Source organism: Scyliorhinus torazame, chromosome 5, assembly GCF_047496885.1.
Source record: "Scyliorhinus torazame isolate Kashiwa2021f chromosome 5, sScyTor2.1, whole genome shotgun sequence".
Taxonomy (NCBI): domain Eukaryota; kingdom Metazoa; phylum Chordata; class Chondrichthyes; order Carcharhiniformes; family Scyliorhinidae; genus Scyliorhinus; species Scyliorhinus torazame.
This window is the reverse complement of record NC_092711.1, coordinates 301,696,383-301,721,569: the sequence shown is the minus strand read 5'-3', so window position 1 is coordinate 301,721,569 and position 25,187 is coordinate 301,696,383. Positions and strand designations below refer to the sequence as shown.

The 25,187-nt window shown below is 47.7% G+C and overlaps 1 protein-coding gene across 9 annotated transcripts in view; it reads right to left on the bottom strand.

Moving 5' to 3' along the window:
• LOC140421249 (transcription factor Dp-1-like) overlaps positions 1 to 18,527 on the bottom strand; it is a 114,944-nt gene extending 96,417 nt beyond the window's left edge. For 3 of the 9 annotated variants that reach the window (XM_072505815.1, XM_072505820.1, XM_072505822.1), the window contains exons 1-2: positions 18,025 to 18,526; positions 16,414 to 16,506 (exon numbers count right to left, since the gene is read on the bottom strand). In XM_072505815.1, the coding sequence (XP_072361916.1) occupies positions 16,414 to 16,425 (12 nt within the window). In that variant the 5' untranslated portion in view covers positions 16,426 to 16,506; positions 18,025 to 18,526. Of the gene's footprint in view, positions 1 to 10,159; positions 10,249 to 16,413; positions 16,507 to 17,254; positions 17,274 to 17,473; positions 17,585 to 18,024 lie in introns of those variants that run through there. The other 6 variants (XM_072505819.1, XM_072505821.1, XM_072505818.1 and 3 more) reach the window with 5 other exon arrangements.
• Positions 18,528 to 25,187: the final 6,660 nt, after the last annotated feature.

Genomic DNA, 25,187 nt, shown 5'->3' with positions numbered 1-25,187 from the left:
TAAGTCTGTCCTTTAAAAGCACTTGTCTTTGCAGGGGCAGGCCAGTCGATTTTGGCGTGAGATCAGCTGGTGAGTCAGTTTCAGCGGGAGCATTGCGGAAGTGGTTGCTGGGAGGTAAGTCTGTCCTTTAAAAGCACTTGTCTTTGCAGGGGCAGGCCAGTCGATTTCGGCGGGAGTGGAGCTGGCTGGTTAGTCAATTTCAGCAGGAGCTGAGAATTTTTCTTTTTTAAAAAAAATAGTTTTTTAGGCGGGAACAGGAAGTCGACCCGCGGACGTTTGGGAAGACCCTCACCAATAAATTCTGGTGGAGAGGAAACCCGAGACACTACACGTGTAGTGTCTCCCACCCGCCCTCCTCCTCTAACCTAATAATAAAACCCATTGATCTAAGTACCATATTTTATTATATTATTATTAGTTTTTATAAAAATTTAATTTAGTTGTTAGCCAGATCGTGGTAGAAAGTTAGAGGAATGGCAGGGGAGGGAGTGCAATGTTCCTCCTGCAGGATGTTTGAGGTGAGGGATGCAGTTAGTGTCCCTGCTGATTTTACCTGCAGGAAGTGCTGCCATCTCCAGCTCCTCCAAGACCGAGTTAGGGAACTGGAGCTGGAGTTGGAAGAACTTCGGATCATTCGGGAGGCAGAAGGGGTCATAGATAGCAGCTTCAGGGAATTAGTTACACCAAAGATTGGAGATAGGTGGGTAACTGTAAGAGGGACTGGGAAAAAGCAGTCAGTGCAGGGATCCCCTGCGGTCGTTCCCCTGAGAAACAAGTATACCGCTTTGGATACTTGTGGGGGGGGGGGGGGGGACTTACCAGGGGTAAGCCATGGGGTACGGGCCTCTGGCACGGAGTCTGTCCCTGTTGCTCAGAAGGGAAGGGGGGAGAGGAGCAGAGCATTAGTAATTGGGGACTCTATAGTTAGGGGCACAGATAGGAGATTTTGTGGGAGCGTGAGAGACTCACGTTTGGTATGTTGCCTCCCAGGTGCAAGGGTACGTGATGTCTCGGATCGTGTTTTCCGGGTCCTTAGGGGGGAGGGGGAGCAGCCCCAAGTCGTGGTCCACATTGGCACTAACGACATAGGTAGGAAAGGGGACAAGGATGTCAGGCAGGCTTTCAGGGAGCTAGGATGGAAGCTCAGAACTAGAACAAACAGAGTTGTTATCTCTGGGTTGTTGCCCGTGCCACGTGATAGTGAGATGAGGAATAGGGAGAGAGAGCATTTAAACACGTGGCTACAGGGATGGTGCAGGCGGGAGGGATTCAGATTTCTGGATAACTGGGGCTCTTTCTGGGGAAGGTGGGACCTCTACAGACAGGATGGTCTACATCTGAACCTGAGGGGCACAAATATCCTGGGGGGGGAAGATTTGTTAGTGCTCTTTGGGGGGGTTTAAACTAATGCAGCAGGGGCATTGGAACCTGGATTGTAGTTTTAGGGTAAGGGAGAATGAGAGTATAGAGGTCAGGAGCACAGATTTGACGTCGCAGGAGGGGGCCAGTGTTCAGGTAGGTGGCTTGAAGTGTGTCTACTTCACTGCCAGGAGTATACGAAACAAGGTAGGGGAACTGGCAGCATGGGTTGGTACCTGGGACTTCGATGTTGTGGCCATTTCGGAGACATGGATAGAGCAGGGACAGGAATGGATGTTGCAGGTTCCGGGGTTTAGGTGTTTTAGTAAGCTCAGAGAAGGAGGCAAAAGAGGGGGAGGTGTGGCGCTGTTAGTCAAGAGCAGTATTACGGTGGCGGAGAGGATGCTAGATGGGGACTCTTCTTCCGAGGTAGTATGGGCTGAAGTTAGAAACAGGAAAGGAGAGGTCACCCTGTTGGGAGTTTTTTTATAGGCCCCCTAATAGTTCTAGGGATGTAGAGGAAAGGATGGCGAAGATGATTCTGGATATGAGCGAAAGTAACAGGGTAGTTATTATGGGAGACTTTAACTTTCCAAATATTGACTGGAAAAGATATAGTTCGAGTACAATAGATGGGTCGTTTTTTGTACAGTGTGTGCAGGAGGGTTTCCTGAAACAATATATTGACAGGCCAACAAGAGGCGAGGCCACGTTGGATTTGGTTTTGGGTAATGAACCAGGCCAGGTGTTGGATTTGGAGGTAGGAGATCACTTTGGGGACAGTGACCACAATTCGGTGACGTTTACGTTAATGATGGAAAGGGATAAGTATACACCGCAGGGCAAGAGTTATAGCTGGGGGAAGGGCAATTATGATGCATTAGACGTGACTTGGGGGGGATAAGGTGGAGAAGTAGGCTGCAAGTGTTGGGCACACTGGATAAGTGGGGCTTGTTCAAGGATCAGCTACTGCATGTTCTTGATAAGTATGTACCGGTCAGACAGGGAGGAAGGCGTCGAGCGAGGGAACCGTGGTTTACCAAGGAAGTGGAATCTCTTGTTAAGAGGAAGAAGGAGGCCTATGTGAAGATGAAGTGTGAAGTTTCGGTTGGGGCGATGGATAGTTACAAGGTAGCGAGGAAGGATCTAAAGAGAGAGCTAAGACGAGCAAGGAGGGGACAAAGAACAAAGAAATGTACAGCACAGGAACAGGCCCTTCGGCCCTCCAAGCCCGTGCCGACCATACTGCCCGACTAAACTACAATCTTCTACACTTCCTGGGTCCGTATCCTTCTATTCCCATCCTATTCATATATTTGTCAAGATGCTCCTTGAATGTCCCTATCGTCCCTGCTTCCACTACCTCCTCCGGTAGCGAGTTCCAGGCACCCACTACCCTCTGCGTAAAAAACTTGCCTCGTACATCTACTCTAAACCTTGCCCCTCTCACCTTAAACCTATGCCCCCTAGTAATTGACCCCTCTACCCTGGGGACATGAGAAGTATTTGGCAGGAAGGATCAAGGAAAACCCAAAAGCTTTCTATAGGTATGTCAGGAATAAGCGAATGACTAGGGAAAGAGTAGGACCAGTCAAGGACAGGGATGGGAAATTGTGTGTGGAGTCTGAAGAGATAGGCGAGATACTAAATGAATATTTTTCGTCAGTATTCACTCAGGAAAAAGATAATGTTGTGGAGGAGAATGCTGAGCCCCAGGCTAATAGAATAGATGGCATTGAGGTACGTAGGAAAGAGGTGTTGGCAATTCTGGACAGGCTGAAAATAGATAAGTCCCCGGGACCTGATGGGATTTATCCTAGGATTCTCTGGGAGGCCAGGGAAGAGATTGCTGGACCGTTGGCTTTGATTTTTATGTCATCATTGGCTACAGGAATAGTGCCAGAGGACTGGAGGACAGCAAATGTGGTCCCTTTGTTCAAAAAGGGGAGCAGAGACAACCCCGGCAACTATAGACCGGTGAGTCTCACGTCTGTAGTGGGTAAAGTCTTGGAGGGGATTATAAGAGATAAGATTTATAATCATCTAGATAGGAATAATATGATCAGGAATAGTCAGCATGGCTTTGTGAAGGGTAGGTCATGCCTCACAAACCTTATTGAGTTCTTTGAGAAGGTGACTGAACAGGTAGACGAGGGTAGAGCAGTTGATGTGGTGTATATGGATTTCAGCAAAGCGTTTGATAAGGTTCCCCACGGTAGGCTATTGCAAAAAATACGGAGGCTGGGGATTGAGGGTGATTTAGAGATGTGGATCAGAAATTGGCTAGCTGAAAGAAGACAGAGGGTGGTGGTTGATGGGAAATGTTCAGAATGGAGTACAGTCACAAGTGGAGTACCACAAGGATCTGTTCTGGGGCCGTTGCTGTTTGTCATTTTTATCAATGACCTAGAGGAAGGCGCAGAAGGGTGGGTGAGTAAATTTGCAGACGATACTAAAGTCGGTGGTGTTGTTGATAGTGTGGAAGGATGTAGCAGGTTACAGAGGGATATAGATAAGCTACAGAGCTGGGCTGAGAGGTGGCAAATGGAGTTTAATGTAGAGAAGTGTGAGGTGATACACTTTGGAAGGAATAACAGGAATGCGGAATATTTGGCTAATGGTAAAGTTCTTGAAAGTGTGGATGAGCAGAGGGATCTAGGTGTCCATGTACATAGATCCCTGAAAGTTGCCACCCAGGTTGATAGGGTGGTGAAGAAGGCCTATGGAGTGTTGGCCTTTATTGGTAGAGGGATTGAGTTCCGGAGTCGGGAGGTCATGTTGCAGCTGTACAGAACTCTGGTACGGCCGCATTTGGAGTATTGCGTACAGTTCTGGTCACCGCATTATAGGAAGGACGTGGAGGCTTTGGAGCGGGTGCAGAGGAGATTTACCAGGATGTTGCCTGGTATGGAGGGAAAATCTTATGAGGAAAGGCTGATGGACTTGGTTGTTTTCGTTGGAGAGAAGAAGGTTAAGAGGAGACTTAATAGAGGCATACAAAATGATCAGGGGGTTGGATAGGGTGGACAGTGAGAGCCTTCTCCCGCAGATGGATATGGCTGGCACGAGGGGACATAACTTTAAACTGAGGGGTAATAGATATAGGACAGAGGTCAGAGGTAGGTTCTTTACGCAAAGAGTAGTGAGGCCGTGGAATGCCCTACCTGCTACAGTAGTGAACTCGCCAACATTGAGGGCATTTAAAAGTTTATTGGATAAACATATGGATGATAATGGCATAGTGTAGGTTAGATGGCTTTTGTTTCGGTGCAACATCGTGGGCCGAAGGGCCTGTACTGCGCTGTATTGTTTAAAAAAAAAAACCAGCAAAGCAAAAAAAGGGGCAGAAATCGAACTATATGAAAACACTAGCAAGAAATATAGAAACACAGAGTAAAAGCTTCTACAGGTATATTAAAAAGGATAAGAAAATATAGTGATCAATTGTCTTAAGAGGGTGTGACTGAATGATTCCTTAACAATGGAATAAGGAAACGGTTGAGGCCTTGAACAAATATTTTGTACCTGTCTTCGCAGTAGAAGACAAAAAAGGCATCGCAGAGAACATAGAACATACAGTGCAGGAGGTCGTCATTCGGCCAATCGAGTCTGTACCGACCCACTTAAGCCCTCACTTCCACCCTATCCCCATAACCCAATAACCCCACCTAACCTTTTTGGACACTAAGGGCAATTTAACATGGAAAATCCACCAAACCTGCACGTCTTTGGACTGTGGGAGGAAACCGGAGGAAACCCACACAGACACGTGGAGAACGTGCAGATTCCGCACAGTGACCCAGCGGGGAATCGAACCTGGGACCCTGCCGCTGTGAAGCCACCGTGCTATCCACTTGTGTTACCGTGCTGCCCAGAAGTAGAAAGGCAGGAGGCAAATGAAGGGAGGAACATAAAATCACCACAATTACTAGAGGAAAAAGTATTGGGAATTACTCCCTTAGATTATGAGGATGCAGGAGAACAGGGATGAGGAACATATGAGCCATGAGCAGACTCGATGGACCGAATGGCCTAATTCTATTACTAGATCTTATGGTCTTAAAACAAACAGGTCTAAAGGCTGACAAGTCCCCATGACCTACTGGCCTGCATCCTAGAGTCTTGGAGGAAGTGGCCGCAAAGCTGGCGAATGCATTGCAATCCTCCAAAATTCCCTAGATTCTGTCAACATCCCAGCAGCTTGGAAAACCACAAATATAACATTATTTCAGAAAGGAAGGAGACTGGAAAGCAGGAACCTGTAGGCCAGTTAGGCCGACATCTGTCATTGGGAAAACATTACCATTACTGAGGCAATATTCGGACATTTAAATTACAATACTATCAAGCAGAGTTAACATGGTTTTGTAAAAGGGAAATCATGTTTGACTATTTTTTGTGTGTACCCAATTCTTTTTTTTTTTTCAATTAAGAGGCAATTTAGCATGACCAATCTACCTACCCTGCACATCTTTGAGGTTGTGGGGGGCGAGGTCCACTCAGACACAGGAGAATGTGTAAATTCCACACCGAGAGCAACCCGGGACTGGGATCGAACCCGGGTCCACGGTGCGTGAGGCAGCAGTGCTAACCTCTGTGCCGCCCCTCATGTTGACAAAGCTCTCTGGGGATGTAACCAGCAGAATGGATAACTAGCAGATGTAATGTATTGGATTTCAAAAGGGAATTTGGTTCTGCTGAATTGTATAAAACATTGGGTTACTACATAAGATAACAACTCATGGTGTTGGGGGTGATATATTAGCATAAGAGAGGATTGAACAACTAATTGAAAATAGGGTCAAGATAAATTAGTAATTTTCATGTTAACAAACTAGTGGAGTGTCACAGGATCGGTACTGAGGTCTGAACTATTTATGACCTATATTGATGACTTAGATAAAGGGACTGAGTAGCCCTATTTGATGATACAAAGATAGGTAAGAAGCAAGTTGTGAGAAAGACAAGTCTCAAAAGGATATGGATAAGTGAGTGGGCAAACATCGGCACTTTGGCATATAAATTGGGAAAATATGAACTTGCGCACTTTGCAGGAAGCATATAAAAATGAAATATTATTTAATGAGGCTCCGCAGAATGTTCTGGTAGAGGGGGATCTGGGTGTCCCTTGTACAAGAACTTAAAAAAAAAAGGTAGTTTGCAGATACAGCAAGTCGCAAAACAAATGGATTGCTGGCCATTATTGAAGAGAATTAGTGAGACCAGGGAAGTCCTGCAGATCCTACATGGCATAAAATATGGATTCCTCAAGACTGAAGTGCACTGCGTGCCTCTATTTGTTAAGATTACCCACTATTTAAGTATCTTTTTTATTATAAATTTAGAGTATCCAATTCATTTTTCCAATTAAGGGGCAATTTAGCGTGGCCAATCCACCTACCCTGCACTTCTTTTGGGTTGTGGGGGCGAAACTCACGGAAACACGGGAATGTGCAAACTCCACATAGACAGTGACCCAGAGCCAGGATCGAACCTGGGACCTTTGGCGCCATAAGACATAGGAGCGGAAGTAAGGCCATTCGGCCCATCGAGTCCACTCCACCGTTCAATCATGGCTGATTTCAACTCCATTTACCCTCTCTCTCTCCCATAGCCCTTAATTCTCTAGAAATCAAGAATTTATCAACTTCTGTCTTAAAGCCACTCAACGTCTTGACCTCCACCGCCCTCTGTGGCAATGAATTCCACAGACCCACCACTCTCTGGCTGAAGAAATTTCTCCTCATCTCTGTTCTAAAGGTGACTCCCTTTTATTCTAAGGCTGTGCCCCCGGGTCCCTAGTCTCCCCTGCTAATGGAAACAACTTCCCTACATCCACCCTATCTAAGCCATTCATTATCTTGTAAGTTTCTATTAGATCTCCCCTCAACCTCCTAAACTCCAATGAATATAATCCCAGGATCCTCAGACGTTCATCGTATGTTAGGCCTACCATTCCTGGGGATCATCCGTGTGAATCTCCGCTGGACCCGCTCCAGTGCCAGTATGTCCTTCCTGAGGTGTGGGGGCCCAAAATTGCTCACCGTATTCTAAATGGGGCCTAACTAATGCTTTATAAAGCTTCAGAAGTACATCCTGCTGTTATATTCCAAGCCCCTTGAGAAAAATGACAACATTGCATTTGCTTTCTTAATTATGGACTCAACCTGCAAGTTTACCTTTAGAGAATCCTGGACTATGGACTCCAAGTCCCTTTGCACTTCAGCATTATGAATTTTGTCACCGTTTAGAAAATAGTCCATGCCTCTCTTCTTTTTCCAAAGTGCAAGACCTCGCACTTGCCCACGTTGAATTTCATCAGCCATTTCTTGGACCATTCTCTTAAACTGTCTAAATCTTTCTGCAGCCTCCCCACCTCCTCCATACTACCTTCCCCCTCCACCTATCTTTGTATCATCGGCAAACTTAGCCAGAATGCCCCCAGTCCCGTCATCTCGATCGTTAATATATAAAGAGAACAGCTGTGGCCCCAACACTGAATCCTGCGGGACACCACTCGTCACCGGTTGCCATTCTGAAAAAGAACCTTTTATCCCAACTCTCTGCCTTCTGCCTGACAGCCAATCGTCAATCCATGTTAGTACCTTGCCTCGAATACCATGGGCCCTTATTTTACTCAGCAGTCTCCCCGTGAGGCACCTTATCAAAGGCATTTTGGAAGTCAAGATAAATAACATCCATTGGCTCTCCTTGGTCTAACCTATTTGTTATGTCTTCAAGAACTGAGAGAGCAGTGCTATCCACTGCGCCACCATGCTGCCCTAGATTAACCCACTTAACAATATCATTTAGCATGGCAGGTGGATACAGTGGTACAGTTGATTTGCTCAGTTATCTAAATATAGTCTTTAATCTATTTGATAATGTTGAAACTATTTACCCAAGGGTTTATGACTGAATCATAGAGTTTACAGTGCATAAGGAGGAGGCCATTTGGCCCATCGAGTCTGCACTGGTGAGTAACTTAGACCAAACATCCAACTCTGGAGAAGTGGAAACAAAGCTGTAAATAGCCTCTCTTCCTGCTACCATTGCTACCTCTGGTATTATCCAAGGAATAATGCTCGCCCCCCATTTCTCATCTAAATTCTGTCCTTTGGCGACATCAGTTGAAAACAGAACATCAGTTTTCGCAATTATGCTAATGACACCCGGTTCCACCTCAAACACTGCCTCCCAATTCCTCACAGTTGCTAAATTGTCCCCACTCTTATCCCGATAATACTAAAATTAACAGAAATTCCCCAATTTAATACTAATAAGGCGAAAGCCATTGTCTTCAGTTCTCACTACAATCATCCCTTTCTCTAACAACTGCCTGAGGTTGAACCAGGACTGTTTGGAACCTTGGTGTCATACTTGACCCAGGGAGATGTTTTGGCTACATTTCCACATCAGCTTCAAGATCATACATTTCCAACAACTGCCCCTACCGCAACTCATCTGCAGCATAAAACCTCATCTATGCCATTTTTACCTCTACACTGGATTATTCCAACCTGGCCAGCCTGTCACATTCTGTAAACCTGGGCTCATCCAAAACTTGCATCAAAGTCTCGGACACAAATTGCTGTTGTAACCACTGACCAACTGTGGCTTCTAAACAGGACAATGCCACAATTTTTTCTTGGTTTTAAACCCCCCCCCCCCCCATGGCCTCATACCTCGCTTCTGTAATGCCCGCCAATCTCACAACCTTATGAGATATCTACACATGTAATTCTGGCCTCTTGAGCACCCTGGACTTTAATTGCTCACCATTGGCGGCTGTGCCTTTAGCAGTTTAGGTTCCTCTCTGGAATTCCTTGCCTACACCACTCCACGTCTCAATCCTCCTTTATAGACGTTTCTTTAAAATCAGCCTCTTTGACCAAGCTTTTAGTTCATCTTTCTGCCCTAATAGCATCTTACATGACCGAGTTTCAAATTTTGCCTGAAAACACTCCTGCAAAGCACTGTGGTTTATTTTATTATATTAGAGGGGCTATATAAATACAAGTTATTGTTGGTGTTCCATATAAAGTATAAACTGAGTCAATCATCATTTTATATAAACAATTTATGTTCATGCAGTAGAATGACTACAGTGAGAAGGAACTCATTCACAGATCAATCAGCAGGGGTCACAAATATGATATAACTAATGTGATTGATCTGGAAATGCACGTGCCTTAAAGGTTGGGGACCCAAATACAATAGTAACTTTTAAATGGAAGTTGGATATTTACTTGGAAAAAAAGAAACTTGCAAAGATATGGGGGAAAGGACAAGGAGTGGGACTAATTGGACAACTTTATCAAATGGTCACCAGATACAATGGGCCGAATGTGCTCTTCCTGTGTGGTATGAAACTTATGAATTCTATATTCCAAGTTTGCAGCAGGTACCCCAGTGTCAGCGTTAGGTCCAGTACTCTTACTGATAAACATTGATGACCTAGACCTGGGCAACAGAGGGTATAATTTCACTACTGGGTCTAGGTCCCAGCATACGTGGAAAGCAATTTGGGGCTGCAATCCTGCACACATGGCAGTCTGAGGTTGGTATCTGTAGTGTAATTGATTCCTTACATAACAAGATGAAACCACATGAGTTTTTTTAAAAGATTACTTTGTTTTGAAATGAGTATCTTCCATCAGCAATTGAAGAAATTAAATCAACAGAGTCGCCATTCCACATTCCTATACGTGGACCCGCTGGATGTACATGTGGCGACATAGGACAGATTGGGGTTTAGTGACTCCCACATCTTTTTCCCAACCCAACCCCTTATACTGACCATCTAGGCTCACTTGCAAATGCCCACTTTGGTAATTCACTGTCAGGCCAAAGCTGCCCTGTAAAGCAATGCTCCAGAGCTGCTGCCATCTAAAGTGAAAGAGTAAGAGAAATTTTTTGGAGAACAAAAAAGTAGCTGATGTGGTAAGTTTGCTTAATGAGTTAGCTGTCCATAACAAACTCTAGCTACTAAATCAGGCAAGGACTTTCGCCTGTGAAGATAGAAAAAGCATTTATCATCATCATGTAGATCTTCTTTAGAAGGGTAATTAAACTAAACTTTTGACCACTAAAATTTAGCGGCTGAACAATTTAGCAACAAAGATTATCAGGCAATGATGATTTTTGACACAATGATGCAGTGAACAGTTCACAGTGTAACAGCATAGAATTATCAATCTACACAACTCCTTTTGAAATGGCAAAAAGGTGGCAAAGGGCCGTGGTCCACACTAATACATATCATAATTAAAAAAAATATATATATTTATTAAAGTTTTTAACACAATTTTTCTCCCTTACAAACAATAACCCCCCCCTCCCGTAACAAAAAAAAGCAGCGAGAAATTGCGCGGAGCAAGATATATACGTGGCGAAAAATAGTATATTTTACATAGCTTTGTACATGCCCAGTTTCCCCAACTCTTCATGTTATTTCTTGCTCATCCACCCCCCCCCCCCCCCCCCCCCCCCCCCCCCCCCCCCCCCCCCCCCCCCCCCACCACCCTCTCAAGGCGAACTTAATCCTCTCCAACTTTATGAACCCAGCCATATTGTTTATCCAGGCCTCCACGCTGGGGGGCTTCGCCTCCTTCCACATGAGCAAGATCCTTCGCCGGGCTACCAGGGACGCAAAGGACAGAATGCCGGCCTCTTTTGCCTCCTGCACTCCCGGTTCGTCCACTACTCCGAATATTGCTAGCCCCCAGCTTGGCTTAACCCGGACTTTCACCACCTGAGATATTGCTCCCGCCACTCCTCTCCAGAACCCCTCCAGTGCCGGGCATGACCGAAAACATATGGACATGGTTCGCCGGGCTCCCTGAGCACCTTCCACATCTGTCCTCTACCCCAAAGAACCTGCTCAACCTCGCCCCCGTCAGGTGAGCTCTGTGAACCACCTTAAATTGTATCAGGCTGAGCCTGGCACACAAGGAGGAGGAATTAACCCTACCTAGGGCATCCACCCACAGACCTTCCTCGATCTCCTCCCCCAGCTCTTCCTCCCACTTACCCTGCAACTCTTCTACCAGCGCTTCCCCTTCTTCTTTCATCTCCTGGTGTATTTCCGACACCTTACCCTCCCCAACCCATGCGCCCGAAGATCGCCCCGTCTTGAATTTCTTGTGCCGGGAGCAATGGGAATTCCCTCAACTGTCGCCTTACAAAAGCCTTCACCTGCATTATATCTAAAGGGCATTTTCCCGGGGGTAACTCAAACTTCTCCTCCAGTGCCCCTAGGCTCGCAAACATTCCGTCAGCTACTGGAACCCCCCCCCCGTCCACCTTCCCCGGGATAAACCGATGGTTACCCCTGATCGGGGACCACACCGATGCTCCCAATTGCACCCCTGTGCCATCTCCACTGGCCCCAGATCCTTAGCGTTGCCGCCACCACCGGGCTCGCGAGAGCTGGCAGCCGGTGCCGTCACCAACGCCCCCAGACTCGTTCCTTTGCAGGACGCCATCTCCATCCTCTTCCATGCCGCCCCCTCTCCCTCCATAACCCACTTGCGGATCATCGCCACATTTGCTGCCCAGTAGTAGCTCCCCAGGTTTGGCAGCGCCAACCCTCCTTGGTCCCTACTGCGTTCCAGGAACCCTCTCCTTACCCTCGGGGTCTTATTCGCCCACACAAACACCATAATACTCCTGCCTACTCTACTAAAAAAGGCCTTAGTGATCACGATGGGAAGGCACTGAAACACAAAGAAAAACCTCGGAAGGACCACCATTTTGACCGATTGCACTCTACCCGCCAGCGAGAGCGGTAGCATGTCCCATCTTTTAAAATCCCCCTCCATTTGTTCCACCAACCTAGTCAGATTCAGTTTATGTAGGGCCCCCCAGCTCCTGGATCCCCAGATACCGAAAGCTCCCCTCCGCCCCTCCTCAGCGGGAGGTCCCCTATCCCTCTTTCTTGGTCCCCCGCCTGTAATACAAAGAGCTCACTCTTCCCTACATTGAGCTTATAGCCCGAAAACTCCCCAAACTCCCTTCGAGTCTGCATGGCCTCCACCATCCCCTCCATTGGATCCGCCACGTACAGCAACAGGTCAACCGCATATAGCGACACCCGATGCTCTTCTCCCCCTCGGACCAGCCCCCTCCATTTGTTAGACTCCCTCAATGACATGGCCAATGGTTCGATCGCCAATGCGAACAACAGGGGGGACAGGGGGCACCCCTGCCTCGTCCCTCGGTACAGCCGAAAGTACTCCAACCTCCACCGGTTCGTCACTACACTCGCCACCGGGGCTCTGTAAAGGAGCTTAACCCAACTGATAAACCCTCCCCCAAACCCAAACCTACGCAGCACCTCCCAGAGGTATTCCCCACTCTACTCGGCCAAAGGACTTCTCCGCGTCCATAGCTGCCACTATCTCCGCTTCTCCTCCGCCGATGGCATCATTATCACGTTTAAGAGCCACCGCACATTGGTGTTTCGCTGCCTACCCTTTACAAATCCGGTCTGGTCCTCATGAATCACCCCTGGGACACAGTCCTCTATCCTCGTGGCCAGCACTTTTGCCAGCAATTTTGCATCCACATTAAGGAGCGCGATCGGCCTGTACAATCCACATCGCAGTGGGTCCTTGTCCCGCTTTAGGATCAACAAAATTGTCGCTTCCGACATTGTCGGAGGTAGGGTCCCCTCCTCTCTTGCCTCGTTAAAGGTCCTCACTAATAGCGGGGCCAACAGGTCTACGTACTTCCTGTAAAACTCCACCGGGAACCCATCCGGCCCCGGGGCCTTCCCCGCCTGCATGCTCCCCAAACCCTTGCTCAGCTCCTCCAACCCAATTGGTGCCCCCAGACCAGCCACTTCTTGCTCCTCCACCCTCGGGAATCTCAGCTGGTCTAGGAATCGTCTCATACCCTCTTCCCCCGCTGGGGGCTGGGAGCTGTACAGCTCTTCATAGAAGGCCTTAAATACCTTGTTTATTTTCGGCGCACTCCGAACCGTGGCTCCCCTTCCATCTTTGATTCCCCCTATTTCCCTTGCTGCCATCCTTTTACGGAGCTGGTGTGCCAACATCCGACTAGCCTTTTCACTCCGTCTGGAGCCGTTGTCTTTCCCCAAGTAATCTTTCCTCCGGGGCCTCTGCGTATCTCCTGTCCACTCTCAAAATCTCCCCCACTAACCTCTCCCTTTCCATACCCTCGGTCTTCTCCCTATGAGCCCTAATGGAAATTAGCTCTCCCCTGATCACCGCCTCCCATACCACCCCCACCTCCCCGTTGTCGTCGGCCTCCAGGTACCTTTCGATACACCCCCTCACCTTCCCACACACCCCCTCGTCCGCCAGCAGTCCCACATCCAGCCGCCACAGCGGGCGTTGGACCCTCTCCTCTCCCAGCTCCAGTTCCTATCAATGCGGGGCATGGTCCGAAACGGGATGAGCGCCCTGCCCAGAACAAAAAAAAAATCTATCCGGGAGTAGGCTTTGTGTACATGGGAAAAGAAAGAAAATTCCCTGGCCTGCAGCCTTGCAAACCGCCATGGGTCCACTCCCCCCATCTGATCCATAAACCCCCTAAGTACCTTGGCCGCCGCCTGCCTCTTTCCAGTCCTTGATTTGGAGCGGTCCAGTGTTGGGTCCAACACTGTATTGAAGTCCCCTCTACATATCATAATTTAAGAGAACAGCAGGAAGCATTGACTAGCTTGCTTCAAAATTGAATTTTAGAAGGTTCAAGATCACAGGAGGAAGGAATAAACTGGGGTTAAAACTTACAATTTGTTTAATTTCAAAAGCATGGGGATGAAGCATTCAAGTGGAGTGAGATGGTCGTTGATGTAATCCAGATTATTTACATGATCTCGACAGATCTTTAAATACATTGTTTTGCAGGGTGTACTGCATTGCCAGAACTGCTGCTTTTTACATGAGACATTAAATTAAGGCCCCATCCAGCTGTTCCGAGTGGAAATAAAGATCCCATGGTGCTTTGAAGAGCAAAACAAAGAACAAAGAAATGTACAGCACAGGAACAGGCCCTTCGGCCCTCCAAGCCCGTGCCGACCATACTGCCCGACTAAACTACAATCTTCTACACTTCCTGGGTCCGTATCCTTCTATTCCCATCCTATTCATATATTTGTCAAGATGCCCCTTAAATGTCCCTATCGTCCCTGCCTCCACTACCTCCTCCGGTAGTGAGTTCCAGGCACCCACTACCCTCTGCGTAAAAAACTTGCCTCGTACATCTACTCTAAACTTTGCCCCTCTCACCTTAAACCTATGCCCCCTAGTAATTGACCCCTCTACCCTGGGGAAAAGCCTCTGACTATCCACTCTGTCTATGCCCCTCATAATTTTGTATACCTCTATCAGGTCGCCCCTCAACCTCCTTCGTTCCAGTGAGAACAAACCGAGTTTATTCAATCGCTCCTCATAGCTTATGCCCTCCATACCAGGCAACATTCTGGTAAATCTCTTCTGCACCCTCTCTAAAGCCTCCACATCCTTCTGGTAGTGTGGCGACCAGAATTGAACACTATACTCCAAGTGTGGCCTAACTAAGGTTCTATACAGCTGCAACATGACTTGCCAATTCTTATACTCAATGCCCCGGCCAATGAAGGCAAGCATGCCGTATGCCTTCTTGACTACCTTCTCCACCTGTGTAGCCCCTTTCAGTGATCTGTGGACCTGTACTCCTAGATCTCTTTGACTTTCAATACTCTTGAGGGTTCTACCATTCACTGTATATTCCCTACCTGCATTAGCCCTTCCAAAATGCATTACCTCACATTTGTCCAGGTTAAACTCCATCTGCCATCTCTCCGCCCAAGTCTCCAGACAATCTAAATCCTGCTGTATCCTCAGACAGTCCTCATCGCTATCCGCAATTCCACCAACCTTTGTGTCGTCTGCAAACTTACTAATCAGACCAGTTACATTTTCCTCCAAATCATTTATATATACTACAAAGAGCAAAGGTCCCAGCACTGATCCCTGTGGAACACCACTGGTCACAGCCCTCCAATTAGAAAAGCATCCCTCCATTGCTACCCTCTGCCTTCTATGGCCTAGCCAGTTCTGTATCCACCTTGCCAGTTCACCCCTGATCCCGTGTGACTTCACCTTTTGTACTAGTCTACCATGAGGGACCTTGTCAAAGGCCTTACTGAAGTCCATATAGACAACATCTACTGCCCTACCTGCATCAATCATCTTAGTGACCTCCTCGAAAAACTCTATCAAGTTAGTGAGACACGACCTCCCCTTCACAAAACCGTGCTGCCTCTCACTAATACGTCCATTTGCTTCCAAATGGGAGTAGATCCTGTCTCGAAGAATTCTCTCCAGTAATTTCCCTACCACTGAAGTAAGGCTCACCGGCCTGTAGTTCCCGGGATTATCCCTGCCACCCTTCTTAAACAGAGGAACAACATTGGCTATTCTCCAGTCCTCCGGGACATCCCCTGAAGACAGCGAGGATCCAAAGATTTCTGTCAAGGCCTCAGCAATTTCCTCTCCAGCCTCCTTCAGTATTCTGGGGTAGATCCCATCCGGCCCTGGGGACTTATCTACCTTAATATTTTTTAAGACACCCAACACCTCGTCTTTTTGGATCACAATGTGACCCAGGCTATCTACACCCCCTTCTCCAGACTCAACATCTACCAATTCCTTCTCTTTGGTGAAGTGGATCCAGTGAATGTATCTGAAGAACAGTTGACCCATTACGACATTATTTGAGGCAGCAGTTTTCCTTTTATTTTGGTCAATATTCCATTCAAACTCATTATTGCAAAAAAGATCAAATCATTCATCTCACTTCATGCTTGTGGATCTTGGCTGTCATGTTTGCCAACATAAATGCAACTACCGCTTAAAGTAATTCATTTGATGCAAAGTGTTAGCAAAATCTTAAGGAGTTGCACGGTGAGATTACATATAAAGTAGATGTTGACTTGTACTCTATTGCAAATAAGGCAAAGGAAATTTTAGCGGATGTTAAAGAATATTGTTTCATAATAGTTCATGAATAAGGCTATATTTCTAGCAAAAATATAAGACTTACATCTTTGGCCATGATAATATTTCGTTTATTGCTGAATTTTGGATGCTTCTGTTGCCAAAGCTAGAACAGGCAGGATTTCACCTAAAGCAGCAGCTAAATAGAAAAGAGTGCAATTAAATAAATTAAGTCAAGTTCTTTGTTCCAAAATTAAACAAAAAGTTACTTACGTCTTCATTCAATTCAACTTCAGAAATTAAACATTCTTAATTAGCTTGTCATATACAAAGCTACAATACAAAAAAAAACACTACAATTTTGCTCAGCTGTGTGGTCAATCCTTCTCATTCTGCAGCAGCGTAACTTTTTAAAAATATATATATGTTTGCTTGAAGTAATATTTGGAAATATTGCAAAGCACAAATACATTCAAATAGGCAATGGAAACAAAAAAAAAAGCTGGTAATGTATACAAGTAAAAACTTAATTTGGAAATTACTGAAACAGATTGCTGGGGCCTAGTTCTCCAGAAGCAACTAGGTAAAATTGTACAAAGCCTGATCACATGATCTACAGTTCACATTAGTCCATACTCTACACCAAAACATTTGATCAACAATATTACTTTTGCAAACTAATGTTAAATACTAAAGAGGAATGAGAATATATCCAGACAAAACGTTAACACAAGTGGTTTCCTGCAGATTATCCAGCCACAAGGCCCCGCCAGGCCTCATGGCCTACCCACCAGATACATGAATATGAAATACAAATACTGTCACATTTAATAATCGCACGGGGTTTGTTTTGCGTGCTAAAGACCAGTGCTTTCCACGCTTTCTACCCGTCGTCCTGCTAATGAGCAGAAAATAGAATATTTTGAAAATTGCACTTTTCTTTTTACTTTGCAAGCATGCTCCAAGCAGAGAGCTTTCCCCTTCATCAATCCACCCAAGGCACCATCAGAGTGACTTCTTCAAATTTTGCACAGGATAGACATAAAATCTCCGCACATTTCACCACCAAAAAAAGTTTGGACCATTTAAAAAGAAAAGTTTCTGAAAAATTAGCCTGCAACTGTTTTGGTCTTTCCTCTTTTCGTGCTGCTGCCAAGCACACCTACTCTGGTGTATTCGGAGGCGCCTCAATTTTTGTCTCGATTAGAACACAAAACGAGATTCGTGCAGCAGAATAATTTTGGCTGCATTCTCCCCCGCCGCCCCCAATCCTCCTGTTCAACTTGGGACCACCACCACCTTCGGCCGGACCCTGGTCCTCCGGCAACACCACCCCCTCCCACTCCTCTGGAATCTATAGGCCTCGAAGCCAGGGACTCTCTTACTGTAAACAACCTAATCCAAGCCTGCAATTTCAGCAGTAGATGGATCTCACACCAACACTGGGTGAATATAGCCTAGAAAGGAGCGATGGTTGGGAGTGGGGGTCTTTTACACTCACATATAGAATATGGACGTTTAATTCTTCCGCCCCCCCTCCCCCTTCTCAATTCGAGTCTGAAAGAAAATTAAACAAAAAAAAAGACTCCAGTCTTTTCTAGGAACTCGAGATAAAATCTAGACCAGAAACTTATAAAAGCTCAGTTTAAAGGCTAAAATTAAGACGATCATAGCCCCCCCCCCCCTTGTCAGAAAGAGCGAGGTAAAGCGATGATACCTTTTCATAAACATAAATCTGTCGGCTCCACGGGCGGCGCTTTTTCAGATTCCCCCCCCAGGGGGTGGTTGGCGGTGTTTGGTGTGGGGGAGGGATGGGGTAAATAAATTTAAAATAAATATAACAGCAATCGACGAATGAAGAGGGCAGTAGGGGGGAGGGGGGGAAATGAAGCTAACCGCCGCGTCTTGTCCAGCACGGCAAGACACATTAGGGGAGTGGATTTAAAATAAAAACTCCTCAGCCCCGATAAACTGGAATTACATTGTCATTATCCCCGGGCGGGGAGGAGGAAGGGGGGGGTGGTGGCTTTAGTTTTGTCAGTTTTTCGGTGTTAACAGGAGGGAGCCGAGGTGTCCGGATCGCCGTGTGTGGATGATTTTTTTTTTTCACTTTCAGGCGGCTGCAGTAAACTCGCCGCCGCCCTGCTCCCGGCTCCCAGCCGCGGCGACGCACCAGCTAAAATGAAGCCGCTTCCAGCGGCTCGCGACTGTTTTCATCCTCAACCGATCTTGGCGGTGTCCGGCTCGCGCCCCCCTCCCATTGGCTCCCCGCTCGGCCCCGCCCCCGCCCGCCGGCGATTGGCTGTGGCCGAGATCGGCGTCCGTCCACGCCGACCAATCGGGATCGCGCTCACATCCCGGGGGGGCGGGGAAGTTGGCTATTGGCGGAGCCTCGGCCGGCGCGCCGTCTCCATTGGCCGTCGGTTGGAGGCTTCCCATTGGCCGGCAGCGTGAGCAACCGCCTCCTGTTTTTGAAAGTCACCGGAGCGCGCGAGCGAGCGAGCTGAAGGCAGATTTTACCTCCTAAATGTTCGGCGACAGCCAAAGACCAAATAGGCTTAACACTTCGAAGTTCTCCGGGTAGAGTCATCAGGTGATTCCGGCTGAGGTAAAACAGGCAATCAATTCCCAATAGTGGTGAGAAGTGCGGATGGATATGGTTGCTCGTCGTCACTCTGCAGTTAATCGACACACCGAGCTCCTGGTTTTGGGCTGCTCGAAGGGCAGAGTTGGACGGTTGGTCTCAGCTGGTGAAGTGAAATTCTTTGCCTCACAAGGCTGTGGAGGTCAATTCGCTGAGTGTCTTTAAGACCGATGTAGACAGGCTCTTGATTAAGAATGTGGATCGGGGGTTAAGGGGAGAGAGCAGGAGAACGGGGATGAGAAGTCATGATTCAATGGCGGAGCAGACTCGATGGACCGAATGGCCTAATTCTACTCGTATGCGTTATGGTCTTAGGGCCGCCATTGACATTAAGTCATCATTTGACCGAATGGGACATCGCGGTTCATTCGCAAAACAAGTCAATGGGGGTGGGGGTGGGGGGGGGGGGGGGTGCGGAGAGAGGGACCTCTCCACTGGGTTGTGGCAGGTGATGAGCGAACCAACATAAGCCAAAAAACCTGAACGTGCCCTCACCAATTTACCTGTCAGTTTGGCCACAACAATATTAACATAGTCCCTGTCTTCATAATGAGGGTACCCTCGGTTGTGTTGCGTGGCACTACCCTCTGAACAAATGGGATGGATTCAGAACAGATCTACCAGCTCAAAACTGGGCATCCACGGTAGCATTGTGGATAGCACAATTGCTTCACAGCTCCAGGGTTCCAGGTTCGATTCCGGCTTGGGTCACTGTCTGTGCGGAGTCTGCACATCCTCCCCGTGTGTGCGTGGGTTTCCTCTGGGTGCTCCGGTTTCCTCCCACAGTCCAAAGATGTGCAGGTTAGGTGGATTGGCCATGATAAATTGCCCTTAGTGTCCAAAATTGGGTTATGGGGATAGGGTGGAGGTGTTGACCTTGCATAGGGTGCTCTTTCCAAGAGCCGGTGCAGACTTGATGGGCCAAATGGCCTCCTTCTGCACTGTAAATTCTATCCCTGAGGTGCTGTTGGCCACAAACAGCAATAACACTCAATTTGACCACAATCTAACTTCATGGCCTGGCATAGGTCTCACTATACCTAGAACAAGGGAAGATGATTGTTGTTGTTGGGGGCCAATCATTTAAGTCCTAGGACATAGGTGCTAGGGGTTCCTCTTTCTTGGGCAGTTCTTCGAATTGAGGATGACTTGCTTCCACTCTGGTTCAATGAGTTCTGAGATGGTTGCTGAACCTAACATTCATCAGCAGTTTCAACAATGGCTTCCTTCCTTATAAAGTCAGTAGGGATTGTGGAAGTCCCATTAGCAATTCCTGGGTACTGAATTAGTCTCTGCCAAAATGCAACAAGACCTGTACAACATTCAGGCTTGGGCTGATAGGTGTTAAGTAAAATTTATACCACACAAGTGAAATGAAATGAAAATTGCTTATTGTCACATGTTGGCTTCAAATGAAGTTACTCTGACAAGCCCCTAGTCGCCACATTCCGGCACCTGTTCGGGGAGGCTGTTACGGGAATTGAACCGTGCTGCTGGCCTGCCTTGGTCTGCTTTCAAAGCCAGCGATTTAGCCCAATGACCATTTCCAACAAGAGAAAACCTAACTATTTCTTGACACTCAATGAATCCTCCACTATCAACATCCAGGGGTTACCATAGAAATACTATGGTTACAAGAGCAGGTCAGAGGCTGGGAATTCTGTAGCCAGTAACTCGCCTCCAGACTCCCCAAAACCAGTCCACCATCTACAAGGCACAAACCAGAAGTGTGATGAAGTTCTTTCTGCTTGCATGGAGGAGTGCGGCTCCAACAACACTCAAATATCTCAACACCATCCAGACAAAACAGCCAGCTCGGTCGTCGCCCCACAAATCAACTTAAACATTCACTTGTGACCATATACAAGATGCACTGCAACAACCCCAGCAAGGCTCCTTCAATAGTACCTGTCGAACCCACAACCTCTGCCAATTAGAAGGACAAGGGCAGAAGGTGTATGAAAACACCAGCACCTGCAAGTTCCCCTCCAGGCAACACACCATCCTGTCTTGGAATGATATTTCTGCTCCTTCACTGTGGCAGGATTAAAATCCTGTAACTCCCAGCACCACTGTGATGTCTCCCTGCACCAAACAGACTGCAGTGGTTCAAGAAAGCGGCTCACCGCCAAGGGCAATTAAGGATGGACAACAATGCTGGCCTTGCCACGAAAGAACAAAAGAAAATGGAAGAACAGGAGAAGAGGGTAGAACTCTGGTTCAAGGAAATTAGAAATCAGAAAATTCAGAACAGATCTACCAGCTCAAAACTGGGCAGCTATGAGATGCTTTTTGTCACAAGCAGCAACAAAACTCTATTCAACCACAATCTGTAACCTCATGACCTGGAATATGTCTCACTCTACCATTACCATCAAGTCAGTGGATCAAATCTGGTTTAATAAGGAGTACAGGGGACATGCGTAAAAATGAGCTGCCGACTTCCGGTGATGGCCATGAGCTGAGCGGTTGCCCCAAAGTTGCCTCTCTCCTAGAAACCTCTGGTTAGACCTTTTAACCCTGTCAAACGGGCACCATAAGTGCAAAAAGCTCCCCAGCTCAATCCCCACTGACTACTTAATCAACCAGGATACCAACGAGCCAGCAATCAGACCACAAAACCAGTAAAAGCAGCAAGAGGAATACCTCAACCCCAGAACAGGGAGACCTGCGTGGCAGCCCAGAGCTGAGCATGGTGGACCCAATAGGATCGCCAATGCCAGCCCAGGCAATGGTGGAGAAGCTGATGGAGTTCATCACAACAGAACTCCAGAAGCACAGAGAAACAGTGAAAGAGGACCTCATGGCAGCAATGAGGTCACCAATAGAGGCTGTGTTGGCCCCCATAAAGGAGGCAGTGGACAGAGCAGGGCGAGACTGGGGGCCCAGGAGCTAACGGTGCGGTACTTGGAAAGGTAGCCAAGGACGAGAGGGAGTGGATCGCCTCGCTCAAAGCCGAGGTGGCATGGTTGGTGACAACCCAGAAGGCACTGAAGTGGAAGGTAGACGACCAAGAAAACAGGTCCTGCTGGCAGAAACTTCAGATCATCGGGCCACTGGAATGCACAGAAGGGAGGAACCCGACAGAGTTTGTGGCGTCGATGCTCGGAAAGCCAGTCAGGGAGGAGGGCTTTGCTAAGTCCCCAGAGGTGGACCGGGCCACAGTTCACTCTGACAGGGACCCAAGTAGGGGGAATCACCACGGGCAATGATAGTGAGGCTCTACAGATTCCAGGATAAAGAATGGATTCTGAGGTGGCGAAGAGCACAGGTTTGCGCAAGTGGGAAGGACCCACCATTCGCTTGTACCAGAACATTGGAGCAGACCAGTTTCCACTAAAATAGCGAGCAAGCTGGTACACGGGGACAAGAAAGGGGCGGGGGCGTGATGCAATCCTGAGGGGGAGGGAGCGTCGGGGGGTTGGGTGGGTCAGGGGTAGAACAGAAAACCGGTGGGGGGGGGGGGGGAAACAGTGGGAAAAATGGAAGGGAGAGGGAAGGCAAGGGGGGGGGGAAGTAATGGGGGAGCAGGGAAAGGGGAGGGGAGACTACAGGCTGAAGAGCTCAAGAAGGGGACGAGGAGGAACAGTAGATTGCTGGTTACAAAGGTTGCATATTGCACATGGCCCATGAACAAAGAGAAACCCCACCGTGCAGGGGCATATCCACGAGTAAGTATAGCTGACCTCACAGGAGGGGGGTGGGATAGCAAACCCCCCATCAGAATAGTCACCTGGAACGTGAGGAGACTCAACGGACCGGTGAAAAGATCCAGAATCTTTGTCCATCTTAAATGCTTGATCAACGTAGTCTTTCTATAAGAGACACAGTTAAGAGAGAAGGACCAAGAGAGTAAGAAAAAGCTGGGTGGAACAGACCTATCAGGCATGCTTTGACACAAGGACAAGAGAGATAGCCATACTGTTTAATAAAAGAGTCGCATATGCAGTGACACAAACAGTGACGACTCAGGGAGACGATATGTAATGGTTAGCATGGTGGTTCTTCTAAACATATATGCCCCAAACTAGGACAATGCAGAGTTCATTAAAAAACAATGGCAGAAATCCCCAACCTCCATTCCCATCAATTCATCATGGGGGGAGACTTCAACTGTGTGCAGGACCCAAAAGCAGACCAATCCAGCCCTAAAACTGGAGCCAAATCAGAATGGCAAGAGAATTAACCACCTTCATGGAGCAGGTGGGTGAGGTGGACACGTGGAGGCTCAACCACCCGAGGGAGAAGGTGTTCTCTTCCCATGTACACAAAGCCTATTCCTGCATAGACCTCTTCGTAGCGGGGAGGTTGGTGTTTCCAGGGGTGGTAGGTATGGAACACTCAGCAATAGTAATCTCAGACCATGCTCCACACTATATGGATGGGAGATTGGAGAAGGTCCGGGCCCAGCACCCCCCATGGAGGCTGGATACAGCCCTCCTCGCCGACAAGGCGTTTTGCGAAAAAATGTCACAAGCCATCAAAGTGAATGTAACCTGCAACCAAAATGGGGAGGGCTCAACCTCTACATTCTAGGACGCACTGAAGGCAGTGATCAGGGTGGAAATAATTGCATATAGGGCTCTTAGAGAGAGGAAGGAAAGGGCAGCTAGGCAGCGGCTGATTGACTCCATATTGAAAGTGAATCGGCAGTATTGCACGACCCGACTATGGAACTGCCTGCAGAGAGGAAAAAGCTACAAATGGAATTTGACCTCTCCCGCGAAAGCAGTGAACCAGCTCCACCAGACACGGGGGGCCTTTTATGAGCATGGAGACAAGGCCAGCTGTCTAATGGCAGATCAGCTGAGAAAACAGGGTGCCTCAAGAGAGATATCACAGGTAAGGGACGGGAACGGTAGGGTGGTCACAGCTCCAGACAAGATCAACGAAGCCCTCGCAATCTTTTACCGGGTCTGTATACCTCCCAGATGAAACAGTTCCTCGACAGGCTAGACATACCAGTTGTGGGGGAGTAAAAAGGAGGAGGACTAGAAGCACTGCTCGGACTGGAAGAGATCATGGAATACATTCATTCCATGCAGTCAGGGAAGGCACTGGGACCGGACGGGTTCCCGGTGGACCTCTATAAGACGATCGTTGCAACACTGGTCATGCACCTGCGGGAGCTGTTCAATGACTCTGTCAAGGGTGCCTTGATCTCATCGATCCCCAAAATGTGAAAGATCCAGCGGAGTGCAGGTCATATAGACCCATCTCGTTCCTGAACACTGACGCCAAAGTCCTGGTGAAATCTCTGGTGAGGCGACTGGTGAGTTGCCAGAAGTAATTGCGGTAGATCAGATCGGGTTTGTCAAGGGCAGACAGATAACGGCGAAAATCAGATGCCTGCTGAACTTGATTACGACCCCACCTGGGGAGGGGACACCAGAAGTGATCATCTCCCTGGACGCTGGGAAAACTTTTGATCGAGTAGAATGGAGGTGCGAATGGTTTGGGTTTTGACCAGTGTTCACCTCATTGGTCAAACTACTGTATAGCGCTCGCAGAGGTCAGCAGCACCACCCAGGGCCTCAGACTGACTATCTGACCTGGTGGAGTTCCTATAACTAGAAAAAATAAAATTCGTTATCAGGGGATCCGAGGAATGGTTCCACCCCACCTGGAAACAATTCTTCAGCCTATTTGAATACTTATTCATGAGCAGCAATTGGGGGGGGGGGGGGGGGGGGGGGGGGAAGGGGTGGGAAGGGGAGGAACAACCAGAGAAGGGAACATGGGGATGGGGGAGGTTAGACTGGGGGGGGGGGAGCGGAGGAGGGAACACCCACCACCCACACCACAGCGAGGAGAAGGTGCCCACATACTGCAATGCTGCCATACAAAGGTAACTGCTGTGCCAGAGCTCATCTGTTTTGTTTCTTCCTGGTGTGCGGTACCCGTTGGGTATCCGCCGAGGGCGAGCCTCAGGCTACAAAGAGGCAGCTCGGACACTGCATTTTAAACAGACCACTTATCCCTATTGTCGTATTTTTTGTTTTGCTCTGTTTTTGTTAAACTAATGTAAATTTTGACTGCATGTATAGTAAAAGGGTGTAAATTATTGACAACCTCCGTGATAATTGAAGCAACTGTATAATTGAACTATAGGATGATATCATTTACCTGTCATAAATGAAAAACTTCAATAAAAAAATGTTAAAAACAAATGACGTGCCAACCTAATGAAACTACAACACAGAACTACTTGCATGCTAAATGGTGGAAGCAGCATG